Consider the following 13659-nt stretch of genomic DNA (forward strand, 5'->3'; position numbering starts at 1 on the left):
ATTTTGAACAAATCTATTAAATCTCTTCAAAGCCCCTCATGAGAAGTTGACTGCTCCAGTTTCTAGATAAGGAACATGAGAACTGAACACTACTAACTGGGGTTTTGCTTGTTCACACCTGATGTTTGCCATGAAATCTGGAGCTGGTGATAGGTCAGTCCCCTCACTGTTCAGCTGAAATAGTGAAAATAAATCTCACAAACAATCCTGATCATTCTCTAAATACACAGGTTTATAATAGAAAATTCATGTAAATATATAGTTTACAATGATCTGTTAAAATATACAAATATCTTATAAAGCATACATCATTCGTTAGTGACAGGTGCTTTAAGAGGATCATGTTTTAAGGACTGGAGTCGCTGAAGACTCTGGGTTTCCATTCGCTGTTCAATGTTTTTGCTCCAAAATTAGTTGTTGTTCCCATCTCCCAGGTACAGAGACAGGCTGACTGTCCTGACAAGTTCCCTCCCTCTTTGCTAGCCATTCTTCCTTCCAATTGCTGCTATGGAACCTGCAACTGCAACTCCTCGGAATCATCATCGAAATCACTTCCAGTCTCGCTGGGGTCATCCGGCCCGAAACGAGTACTCCTCTTCCCGAAGAGCAGAGGATTCTGCTGCCTCCTTAATCTGTGACACAAAAGACATTTCTTAGGACTGCAGTGATTATTACAGATCACACACAAGCAAATCTACAGGCCTTCAGTGATAAGCAGGTGATGGACCCAGATTCGCTGCACAGGGAACATAGAGGGTGCAAGAGCATTAGCAGTGGCTCATACACTGTTCCTGGGATGTGGGCTCTTTGCCTGTACCTCATCCTAGCTCAAGTTTTCACATTTCTTTACCTTTCAAAAACCAAGACAGACAAAAAAAAAATCTCTAAATTAAATACGTTGAATAAGATTCGAACTGACATTTCAGCATTAACACAACTTAGAGAAACAAAGAAAGGTTTCCAACACAGAAGAAGGCCATTGGGCCCATCATGTCTGTCCTGGTTGAAAAGATCCATCCAGTCTAATCCCACCTTCCAGCTCTTGGTCCATAGCACTCAAGCTCATATTCAAGTGTTTTTTTAATTGCAATCAGTGTCTCTACCCTTTCAGACAGTGAGTTCCAGACACCCATCACCATCCGGGTGAAAAATTCCTCAACTCCCCGCTAATCCTTCTGCCAGTTACTTTAAGTCTATGCCCCTGGTTAATTATCCCTCTGCTAAGGGAAATGGGTCCTTCCTATCCACTCTATCTAGGCACCCTCATCATTTCCCGTCAATTAAATATCCCCTGAGCCTCCTCGATTCCAAAAAAAAACAACCCGAGCCTATCTAATCTTTCCTCATAGCTAAAATTCTCCATTCCTGACAACATCCTCATAAATGTCTATACTGTGATCACATCCTTTCTGTAATGCAATCATTACTGTACACAGTACTCTGCACTCTAACGAGTGTTTTATACAGTTCTAGCATAACCTCCCTGCTCTTATACTTTGGGCCTCAGCTAATAAAGGCAAGTATCCCATATGCCCCCTTGACCACCTTATCTACCTGTCCTGCTAGTTTAAAGGATCTGTGAACATGGACTCAAAAGTCCCTCTGTTCCTCTACACTTCTCAGTATCCTACCATTTATTGTGTAGGCCCTTGCCTTGTTGGCCCTCCCCAAATGTATTACCTCACACCTCTTCAGATTGAATGTGAAAGTGTAGGATGGTGCTTGAGAAAGCAATTAGGAGAGCAAAGAGGGGATTATGAGAAAGCTCTGGCTGGTAAAAGTAGGGAAAATCCCAAGATATTCTATAAGTATATCAATGGGAAGAGGATAACCAGGGAAAAAGTAGGACCCATTCGGGACCAAGGGGGAAATCTGTGGGTGGAGCCAGAGGACATTGGTAGGGTGTTGAACGAATACTTCACATCTGTCCTCACCCAAGAGAATGAGGATGTAGATATGGAACTTAGAGAGAGAGACTGTGAGGTTCTTGAGCAAATTGTCATAGGGAGTGACAAGGTATTGGAGGTTTTGGAAGGTTTAAAAGTGGAAAAATCTCCAGGTCCGGACGATTTGTGTCCCAGGATGCTGTGGGAGGCGAGGGTGGAGATTGCAGGGGCTCTGACCCTAATTTTTAATTCCTCTCTGGCCACAGGGGGAGGTGCCAGAGGACTGGAGAACAGCTAATGTGGTCCCACTATTTAAGAAAGGTTGTAGAGATAGCCAGGGAACTACAGACCAGTAAGTCTCACGTCAGTGGTAGGGAAACTATTGGAGAAAATTCTGAAGGAGAGAATCTATCTCCACTTGGAGAGGCAAAATTTGATTAGGAATAGTCAGCATGGCTTTGTCAGAGGGAGGTGATGCCTAACAAATTTGAATTTTTTTGAGCATGTGACCAGGTGTGTAGATGAAGGTAGTGCAGTTGATGTAGTTTACATAGATTTCAGCAAAGCCTTTGACAAGGTCTCACATGGGAGACTTATCAAGAAAGTAAATGCACATGGGATACAAGGTAACTTGGGAAGGTGGATTCAAAATTGGTTTAGCTGTAGGAGACAGAGTGATGACAGACGGCTGTTTTAGTGACTGGAAGCCAGTGTCCAGTGGCGTACCACAGGGATCTGTGCTGGGTCCCCTATTGTTTGTCATTTATATAAACGACATAGATGACTACGTGGGGGGTAGGATCAGTAAGTTCGCGGATGACACAAAGATTGTCAGAGTGGTTAACAGTGAGGTGGAGTGTCTTGGGTTACAGGAAGATATAGACAGGATGGTCAAATGGGCAGAAAAGTGGCAGATGGAATTTAACGCTGAAAGTGTGAGGTGATACACTTTGGAAGGAGTAATGTGACATGAAAGTATTCAATGAATGGCCTGACACTGGGAAGATCCGAGGAACAAAGGAACCATAGATCTCTGAAGGCAGAAGGGCAAGTTAATAGGGTGATGAAAAAGGCATGTGGGACACTTGCCTTTATCAATCAAGACATAGATTACAAAAGCAGGGAGGTCATGTTGGAGTTGTACAGAACTTTGGTAAGGCCACAGCTGGAGTACTGTGTGTAATTCTGGTCGCCACATTATAGGAAGGATGTGATTGCATTGGAGGGGGTGCAGAGGCGATTCACCAGGATGTTGCCTGGGATGGAACATTTAAGCTATGAAGAGAGGTTGGATAGGCTTGGGTTGTTTTCGCTGGAGCAGAGAAGACTGAGGGGTGACCTGATCGAGGTGTACAAGATTATGAGGGGCATGGACAGGGTGGATAGGGAGCAGCAGTTCCCCTTAGTTGAAGGGTCAGTTACGAGGGGTCACATGTTTAAGGTGAGGGGCGGGAGGTTTAAGGGGGATTTGAGGAAGAACTTTTTTACCCAGAGGGTGATGACGGTCTGGAATGCCCTGTCTGGGAGGGTGGTAGAGGCGTGTTGCCTCACATCCTTTCAAAAGTACCTGGATGAGCACTTGGCACGTCATACCATTCAAGACTATGGGCCAAGTGCTGGCAAATGGGATTAGATAGACAGGTCAGGTGTTTTAATGCATCGGTGCAGACTCAATGGGCCGAAGGCTCTCTTCTGCACTGTATTATTCTGTGATTCTGTGAATTCCATTTGCCACTTTTCTGCCCACCTGACTAATCCATTGATATCTTCCTGCAGTCAATGGCTTTCTCCCTCACTATCAACCAATTTTCAAATCATCTGTAAACTTCTTAATCATGACCCCTACATTTAAGTCCAAATCATTGATATATACCATGTACAGCAAGGGGCCCAGTACTGAGACCTGAGCAACCCCACTGGAAAAAGAGTGGGGCTTACCCTTTGCTTCCTGCCTCTGAGCCAATTTTGGATCCAACTTGCCACTTTCTCTTGGATCCCATCAGCTTTTTCTTTTCTGAACAATCTGCCATGTGGGACCTTGTCAAAAAACCACATTCAGATCAGCCATGATCTTATCAAATGGTGGAGCAGGCTCGAGGGACCGAATGGCCTACTCTTGCTCCTAATTCGTATATATGTATGTTCTTGCTAAAGTCATGTGTACTAAATCAAATATGCTACCTTCATCGACCCTCCTTGATGCCTCCTTAACAAATCCATGCTGACTGTCCTGGATTAATCCATGCCTCTCGAACTAACCACCGAGGTTAGGCTCAGAAAAGAGTGGTGAGAATGTGGAACTTACCACCACAGAGAATGATTGAACTGAACAGTATAGATGCAGTTATGGGGAAGCTAGACAAGCAAATGAGGGAGAATAGAGGATCATGATGATGGATTTAAATGAAGAAAGATGGCAGGAGGCTCGAGTGGAGCATAAACACCAGCATGGACTGGTTAGGCCAAATGGCCTGTTCCTGTGCTGTATATCCTGTCTAATCCTAAATTTTTGGGCTAGCCCTTCCCCTCTTTTTAAACAGCAGTACAACATTGGCAGTCCTGCAGCACCATGTGTGCAGACAGAGAGGATTGGAAAATGATGGTCAGATCCTCTGCTATTTCTTTCCTTAGCAGCCTGGAATACATTTTATCTGGGTCTGGGGATTTATCCCATCCAATATTTCACACTCATCCTCTCTAGCGACCATGTCTGCTTCATCCCTCTGTTTTGTGAAAACAGCTGCAAAGAACCATGTCCACATCTTCCGCCCCCACACACGTTATCTTTTGATCTTAAAGAGGCCCTACTCTTTCCTTAATTATCCGCTTGCTCTTTATATATTTAGGAAACATCTTTGGGTTTTCCCTGATTTTACTCGCCAATATTTTTTCATGCCCTCTCTTTGCTTTCATAATTTCCTTTCTCATTTCACCCCTTTCTATACTCCTCTAAGCTTTCTACAGTATTGAGTTCTCGGGATTCGACATAAGCTTTCATTTTTTGCCTTATCCTACTCTGTTTGTTTGTTTGCTCTTGGAGTGGGGGGTGGGGTTTAGATTTTGGAGTCCAACCCTTTTTCTTCAAGGGTACATACTTGCTCTGGACCCTCCCTATCTCTTCACTGAATACCTCCCACTGCTCTGATTTGCCTTCAAGTAGCTGTTTCCAGTCCACTTTGGCTAAATCACATCTCAGCTTCGTAAAATTTGCTTTTTATTCCTGGTTTATCTTTGTCCTTTTCCATAACTCCCCTAAATGTAACTGAATTATGATCACTTTCACCAAAGTGCTCCCCAACTGATACCCCTTCCACCTGCCCCGCTTCATTCCCTAAAACGAAGTCTAGAACCGCTTCCTCTCTTGTTGGGCTTTCTACGTCCTGGCTAAAAATGTTCTCCTGTATGCAATTTAATTATTCTCCCTCTGAGCCTTTCACACTAATTCTATCCCAGTTAAAATTAGGGTAGTTGAAATCCCCTGCTATTACTGCCCTATTGTTTTTGCACTTTGTCTACATATTTGCTTTTCTATCTCTCTCTGACGTTTGGGGGTCTATAATACACTTCCAGTAGTGTACTTGCCCCTTTTCGTTCCTCAGTTCAACCCATGCAGCTTCATGCATTGCTCTTTTTTTTTATCCCCTCTCTATCTTGTCTGAAAACCCTGTAAACAGGAATGTTGAACTGCCATTCCTGCCCTTCTTTCAACCATGTCTCAGTAATAGCTATAATATTATACTTCCACTGTCTATCTGTGGCTGTATATACTATTAATCACTGAAAAACTCCTTTGTTGTCTATTTGCTTGACTTTGCACACTCTCTGACAGATTTCCTGCCTTCTATCTCCAGGTTTGTTTCTCTGAATCTATGCTCGGGTTCCCATCTTCTGCTGAGCTAGTTTAAACACTCCCCTACAACATTGGCAAACCTCCCCACCACCTGTTGAGGTGCAACTCATCCAGCTTGTACAGGTCCCACCTCCCTCAATCAGTCCCAATATTTCCTGTACATCTCTCCAGCCATGTATTCAACTGCACTATTTTCTGTTTACTGTACTCATTAGAGCATAGAGATTGCTTTTGAGGTCCTACTTTTTAATTGCCTTCAGCAAATGCAACAGGATTTAACATGGTTAGGACCAACGTTCCAGGGTTCAACACTATTAGAGCGGCATCCCAGGGTTCAACACGATTTGATCTGACATTCCAGAATTCAACATGACTAGAACCAACGTTCTGGGGCTCTACAGGATGCGATCCAACCTTTCTGGGACCGACATGACTAGAACCGATGTTCCAGGGTTTGACAAGAGTAGATCTGATATTCCTGGGATTGACACGTCTTTTTCTAACCCTAAACGTGTTACGAACTTCACAATACAAGCTGTGGCCTCTTTAACGAATTTCATGCTTGATGCTGTAGTGGGCTGTATCTGAACTACAATGGAACTAGTTCATGTGTTTTTAGTTCTTTTTGCAATCATTTAATTCAAGGAGAATGCCCTCAATGTCCAATCTAGAATTGTTGGAAATTTCCTTTCTTTTCTGTTGAAGTTCAGAATCATTGGCCTCCGTTAGTGCCCGATCACGCATTCTGCCATTGTGCCTGTGCTGACTGAGTCCCACTTCCCTACTTTTTCCCCATAGCCCTGCAAATTTTCCCCTTTCTAGATTTTATCCAGTTCCCTTTTGAAACCTCCTATAGAATCAGCTTTCACCACCCTTTTAGGCAGTGCATTCTAGATCACAACAACTCACTGAGTAAACAGATTCTCTTCTTCTCACCTCTGATTCTTTGGCAATTACCTTAAATCTATATCCTCTGGTTACCAACCCTTCTGCCAGTGGGATCATCTTATCCTATCTCCCTTATCAAAACCATTCATAATTTTGAACATCTCTACTAAATCACCTCTAACCTTCTCTGCACTGAGGAGAACAACTCCAGCTTCTCTAATTTCTCCTTATAACTTAGGAATGTGGAACAGGAGGAGGTCATTTGGGCCCTTGAGCTTGTTCTTCCATTCATTGAGATCATGGTTGATCTGTGATCTAGCTCCATATTCCTACCTTTCCTCTATATCCCTTAGCACCTTTGACTAACAAAACTCCATCAATCTCAGATTTAAAATTAACAATTGATTGAGCATCAACTGCCATTTAGAATTAGAATTAGAACATTACTGCGCAGTACAGGCCCTTCGGCCCTCGATGTTGCGCCGATCATCTGACCTACACTATTCCATTTACATCCATATGTCTATCCAATGACCACTTAAATGCCCTTAAAGTTGGCGAGTCTACTACTGTTGCAGGCAGGGCGTTCCACGCCCCTACTACTCTCTGCGTAAAGAAACTACCTCTGACATCTGTCCTATATCTTTCACCCCTCAACTTAAAGCTATGTCCCCTCGTGTTTGCCATCCTCATCCGAGGAAAAAGACTCTCACTATCCATCCTATCTAACCCTCTGATTATCTTGTATGTCTCTATTAAGTCACCTCTCCTCCTCCTTCTCTCTAACGAAAACAACCCCAAGTCCCTCAGCCTTTCCTCGTAAGACCTTCCTTCCATACCAGGCAACATCCTAGTAAATCTCCTCTGCACCCTTTCCAAAGCTTCCACATCCTTCCTATAATGCGGTGACCAGAACTGCACGCAATACTCAAGGTGCGGCCTCACCAGAGTTTTGTACAGCTGCATCATGACCTCGTGGCTCCGAAACTCGATCCCCCTTGTGGAAGGGAATTCGAAACTTCTACCACGCTTTATTTGAAGAAGTGTTCCCTAATTTCACTCCCAAAAGCTCTGACTCTAATTTTTAGACAATAGCTGCTAAGTTCTAGAGTCCCCAACTAGCAGAAGTAGTTTCTCCCCATCTATCCTATCTGTTCCCCATAAGATCATAAACTTCAATCACACTATCACCCTTTAACCTTCTAAATTCCAGGGAAATACAACCATAGTTTGCTTAAAAGTGAAATAGTGCGAATCAGAACCTCCATCTGATGAAAGGTCATCGACCTGAAACATTAACTCTGTTTTTCTCTCCATAGATGCTGCCAGACATGCTGAGTCTTTCCAGCATTTTCTGTTTTTATCCTCGTCTATTTAATCTCTCCTCGTAGCTTGGAGTTCAGCTATCACTCTAGTAAATGCATGGTGCACTCCCTCCCAGGCCCATAGTGTGCTGCCCAGAACTGTTCACAGTAACTCCAGGTGTGGTCTAACCAAGGCTTTGTATAGCTGAAACATGACTTCTACCCATTGTATTCTAGTCCTCTAAATATGAAGATCAGCATTCATTAACCTGTTTGTGATTATTTTCTGTACCTGTTCATGACATTTTAATGATCTGTGTATTTGAACTCCCAAGTCTCTTCGAACCGTCACTATTTCCAGTTTTTCACTATTCAGGAAGTATCCTGTTCTTTCCTTTTTAGTCTATTTGCTTAAATTGAAATTCATTTGCCACAGTTTTGCCCATTCACTTAATCTATCAAAATCACTTTGTAAATTATTCTTCCATCTACACTGCTTACATAGGAAATAGGAGCAGGAGTAGGCCATTCGGCCCCTCGAGCCTGCTTCCCCATTCAAAGAGGTCATGGCTGATTTCCTACCTCAACTCCATTTTCCTGCACTATCCACGTATCCCTTGATATCTTTAATATCTAGAAATCAAACTATCTCTGTCTTGAATATACTCAATGACTGAGTTTTCACAGTGCTCTGGTGTAGAGAATTCCACAGATTCACCACCCTCTGAGTGAAGAAATTCCTCCTCATCCCAGGCCTAAATAGCCTACCTCTTCTGAGACTGTGTCCCCTGGTTCTAGAACCCCCAGCCAGGGGAAACATCCTTCCTGCTACATCTACATCTACCCTGTTGAGCCCTATAAGAATTTTATATGCTTCAATGAGATCACCTCTCATTCCACTAAACTCTAGAGAATATAGGCCCAGTTTCCTCAATCTCTCCTCACAGGACAATTCTGCCATCCCTGGAATCAGTCTGGTGAACCTTTGTTGCACTTCTATGTAAAGTATATCCTTCTTTACGTAACGAGACCAAAACTGTACACAATACTCCAGCTGCAGTCTCACCAAAGCTCTATACAATTGCAGCAAGATTTCTTTACTCCTGTACTCAAATCCTCTTGCAATAAAGGCCAACATACCAGTTTCCTTCCTAATTGCTTGCTGCACCTGCATACTAGCTTTTAGTGAGTCACGAACAAGGACACCCAGGTCCCTTTGGACATCAATACTTCCCAATCTCTCTCCATTTAAGAAATACTCTGCATTTCTGTTTTTCCTACCGAAGTGGATAACTTCACATTTTTCCACTTTGTATTCCATCTGCCATATTCCTGAACATTCATTTAGCCTGTCTAAATCCCCTTGAAGCCTCTTTGCATCCTCCTCACAACTCACATTCCCATCTAGTTTTGTGTCATCGGCAAACTTGGAAATATTACATTTCGTTCCCACATCCAAATCATTGATATAGATTGTGAATAGCTGGGGCCCAAGTACTGATCCTTGCAGTACCCCACTAGTCACAGCCTGCCAACATGAAAATGACTGTTTAATTCCTACTCTCTGTTTTCTGTCCGTTAACCAATTCTCAATCCATGCCAGTATATTACCCCCAATCCCAGGTGCTTTGATTTTGCTTACTAACCTCCTGTGTGGGACCTTATCAAAAGCCTTTTGAAAATCCAACTACACCACATCCACCAGTTCCCCCTCATCTATTCTGCTAGTTACATCCTCAAAACTCCAACAGGTTTGCCAAACATATTTTCCTTTCACAAATCCTTTCTAAATGTCCTGTTATCACATTGTTTATAATAGATTTGAGCATTTTACCTACTATTGACATCAGGCTAACAGGTCTACAGTTCCCCGTTTTCTCTCTCCCTCCTTTCTTACATTTGCTACCTTCCAATCTGCACAAACCATTCTAGAATCTATAGAATTTTGGAAGATGACCACCAATGCATCCACTATCTCTGCTGCCAACTCTTTCACAGGGCGGCACAGTGGCGCAGTGGTTAGCACCGCAGCCTCACAGCTCCAGCGACCCGGGTTCAATTCTGGGTACTGCCTGTGTGGAGTTTGCAAGTTCTCCCTGTGTCTGCGTGGGTTTCCTCCGGGTGCTCCGGTTTCCTCCCACAAGCCAAAAGACTTGCAGGTTGATAGGTAAATTGGCCATTATAAATTGTCACTAGTATAGGTAGGTGATAGGGCATTATAGGGACAGGTGGGGATGTTTGGTAGGAATATGGGATTAGTGTAGGATTAGTATAAATGGGTGGTTGATGTTCGGCACAGACTCGGTGGGCCGAAGGGCCTGTTTCAGTGCTGTATCTCTAATCTAATCTAACACTCTGGGATGTAGATCATCAGGTCCAAGCGATTTATCAACTTTGAGTCCCATTACTTTCTCCAGTACCTCTTGTTTACTAATACTATTTTTTTTCAGTTCCTCATTCTCACTAGTCCCTTGGTTATCCACTATTCCTAGTAGGTTTTTTGTATCTTCCTCCGTGAAGACAAACACAATGTATTTGTTTAGTTTCTCTGCCACTTCCTTATTCCCCATGATAAATTCTCCTGTCTCTGCCCATAATGGCCCCACATTTGTCTTTGCGAATCGTTTCTTTTTTTACATACTCAGAAGCTTTTATAATCCATTTTTATGTTCCTCACTAGTTTAATTTCATATTCTAGTTTCTCTTTCTTTATCAGTCTCTTGGTCCTCCTTTGCTGAATTCTAAAATGCTCCCAAACCTCAGGCTTACTACTTTTTTGACAATTTTCTAAGCCTCTTCCTTTGATCTAATATAATCTTTAACTTCTCTTGTTAACCATGGTTGGATCACCTTTCCTGCTGGGTTTTTGTGCCTCAAAGGAATGCCTATTTGTCCCTCCTACCTTCTTAATATGGGCGGCACAGTGGCGCAGTGGTTAGCACCGCAGCCTCACAGCTCCAGCGACCCAGGTTCAATTCTGGGTACTGCCTGTGTGGAGTTTGCAAGTTCTCCCTGTGTCTGCGTGAGTTTTCTCTGGGTGCTCCGGTTTCCTCCCACAAGCCAAAGGACTTGCAGGTTGGTAGGTAAATTGGCCATTATAAATTGCCCCTAGTATAGGTAGGTGGTAGGGAAATATAGGGACAGGTGGGGATGTGGTAGGAATATGGGATTAGTGTAGGATTAGTATAAATGGGTGGTTGATGGTCGGCACAGACTCGGTGGGCCGAAGGGCCTGTTTCAGTGCTGTATCTCTAAAAAAAAAACCTAATATCCTTTGTTTAGATTTAAGATCCTAGTTTTGGATTGAACTGCATCACTTTAAAACTTAATGTAAAATTCTATCTCATTATGGCCACTGTCCGGCAAACCCCCACCTGCCTAGACTGAGGGACACATTATTTCGCCACATGAACAAATTGCAAGCCCTGACTGAAAGGACATTTGCGCAGTACCAGACAATGTTGAAACAATGGGGACCCAGCAGTTACTTCCCTAATACACAGAAGTGGTCAGACCAGTTTTAGTCACATGACTAACTGGCTGTCGTAGAGAATTTGAACTTCCAACAAAGGATTTTGAAGAGACTGTTCCATATTAGGAGCATCACATGACTAACCTGCTGGGCAAACTGGGATTTTTTTGAATTTGAACTCCCAACAAAAGAATTGGGACAGAACGCCAGGTGCTCATGGACTGAGAACATCTCCTCTCCTGTCTGCCTGACTTCATCTCTTCCCACGGAACTGAATCTTGTGAAAACACGTGAAACTCAGAGAAAGTTTTCCTACGTGAATAGGGTTTTACATAGAAATATAGAAAATAGCAGCAGGAGTAGGCCATTTGGCCCTTTGGGCCTGCTCCGCCATTCAAATTCAGAATACCCTGTTCCCACTTACTCCCCATATCCCTTGATCCCTTTGGCATTAAGAAATATATCTATCTCCTTCTTGAATATATTTAATGACTTGGCCTCCACTGCCTTCTGCGGCAAAGAATTCCACAGGTTCACCAACCTCTGATGAAGTTATTTCTCCTCATCTCAGTTCTAATTGACAGACTCCATATCCTGAGACTGGTTCTGGACTCCCCAGCTACTGGAAATATCCTCCCTGCATCTAGCCTGTCTAGTCCTGTTAGAACTTTATAGGTTTCTATGAGATCCCCTCTCATTCTTCTAAACTCGAATGAATATAGGCCTAGTCAACCCAATCTCTCCTCATACATCGATCCTGCCATCCCAGGAATCAGCCGAGTAAATCTTCTTTTATGAAGACTAATGGGCCCCAACGAAAAGCAAGACCATACCTTCAATCAAGGACTACAGCGAGCTCGAGAAACAGTAACAAGATATGCCTCCAACTGTTCTACTTATATTTTCTTCTCTTTTCTGTCCCTATCTGCATTTTTATATCACGTGTGCATGGTAGCGTGGGCACGTCATATATCCGTAGGCTTGAACCGTATTAGAGTTTAAGTTTAAGGTTTAATAAATTTCATCTTTCTTTAAACCACAGAAAGCCTGTTTGTGCTAATTTCTTTGCCTTATAATTGGAAAGTTGAGAACAAGGATTCACAAAGGCGGAGCTCAAAACAGTGTGTTTAAAATTAAATTCTGTTACAATAAGACCTGGTGAAGATTGTTACAGAGCCCTAGACACCTTTTGTAACAGAAATTGGGTACTAGCGTCCGGATTGTTACCCACAGGCAAACAAGTGAAATTGGAAGTGGGGAACCAAATTATTCCCAATCAACAAGAGCAAATCAATACAGGTTTTCTTGTGGTTGTCTGTGCTTGAATACGTGTCAAGGCTAGGAAGTTTGAACTCCTAAGGCTAGTGGCCCACCTTTTTTTCCCTTGATTTTAAAGAAGTAGAAACAGGCTGAGAAGCAGAATCTGACAGGGTATTGTTCGCAAAGATACAATTGGAACAGAGGAAACTTGAATTCGAAGACAGGGAAAGAGAGAGAGAGAGAGAGTGGTAGGAGAGAAAGAAAGAGAAGGCCTTCCAAAAGGAACATGAAGAACATGAACGGCACGAGAGAGAGAATATTCTGGAAAGAATGCGAAGAACGAGAGTTGAAGCGGCTTGAGTTAACTAGGGGGTGACAGAGTAACCCTCGTGAAAGCACAGCCGCTATGGAGGAACACAATTCAGGACTGGGTACAAGCTTGCTAAAACTCGCCCAACTAATTCAAAAATTCAATGAGGAAGATATGGAAGCGTTTTCTGTGTCCTTCGAGAAACTGGCAAGGCAGCTAAAATGGCCAATGAGACTTGGTCTCTGTTACTGCAAAGCAAACTAACTGGAAAAGCCCATGAGGTTTATTCCTTGTTGCCAGATGACAGTTTAACATACTATGAACTGACTAAAAATGCTATCCTCAGACATATGAATTAGTACCCAAAGCCTATCGCCATAAGTTTAGACCCCTCAAAAAGCAAGCCAATCAAACCTATCTGGAGTTTGAAAGAAGCAAGCAGCTGGCTTTTGACCAGTGGCTGAGGGCTTTAAAAATACAGCTCAGCTATGAGACTCTCAGAAGTAATCCTGTTAGAGGAATTTAAAAACTCTCTCCCATTCTCAATAAAAACTCAGGTTGAGGCGCAGCAGGTTCAGGGAGCACAGCAAGAAGCCGTCCTGGCCAGAGTTTGCTTTAATTTATAAGTTGGTTTCCCAGGGGAGAACCTTTCCTAATCACCCCCACAAATCCGAAAAGGAAAAAGGGTG

General features: G+C 43.1%; 1 protein-coding gene across 3 annotated transcripts in view; it reads right to left on the bottom strand.

Annotated features, from left to right (window-relative positions):
• Positions 1-214: 214 nt before the first annotated feature.
• The window catches only part of LOC137379296 (coiled-coil domain-containing protein 102A-like), a 647611-nt gene continuing 634166 nt past the window's right edge, over positions 215-13659 (bottom strand). For all 3 annotated transcript variants that reach the window (XM_068050031.1, XM_068050033.1, XM_068050032.1), the window contains one exon: positions 215-632. In XM_068050031.1, coding sequence (XP_067906132.1) covers positions 506-632 — 127 coding nt within the window. In that variant the 3' untranslated portion in view covers positions 215-505. The remainder of the gene's footprint in view (positions 633-13659) is intronic.

The sequence above is a fragment of the Heterodontus francisci genome, chromosome 17 (assembly GCF_036365525.1).
Source record: "Heterodontus francisci isolate sHetFra1 chromosome 17, sHetFra1.hap1, whole genome shotgun sequence".
NCBI lineage: Eukaryota > Metazoa > Chordata > Chondrichthyes > Heterodontiformes > Heterodontidae > Heterodontus > Heterodontus francisci.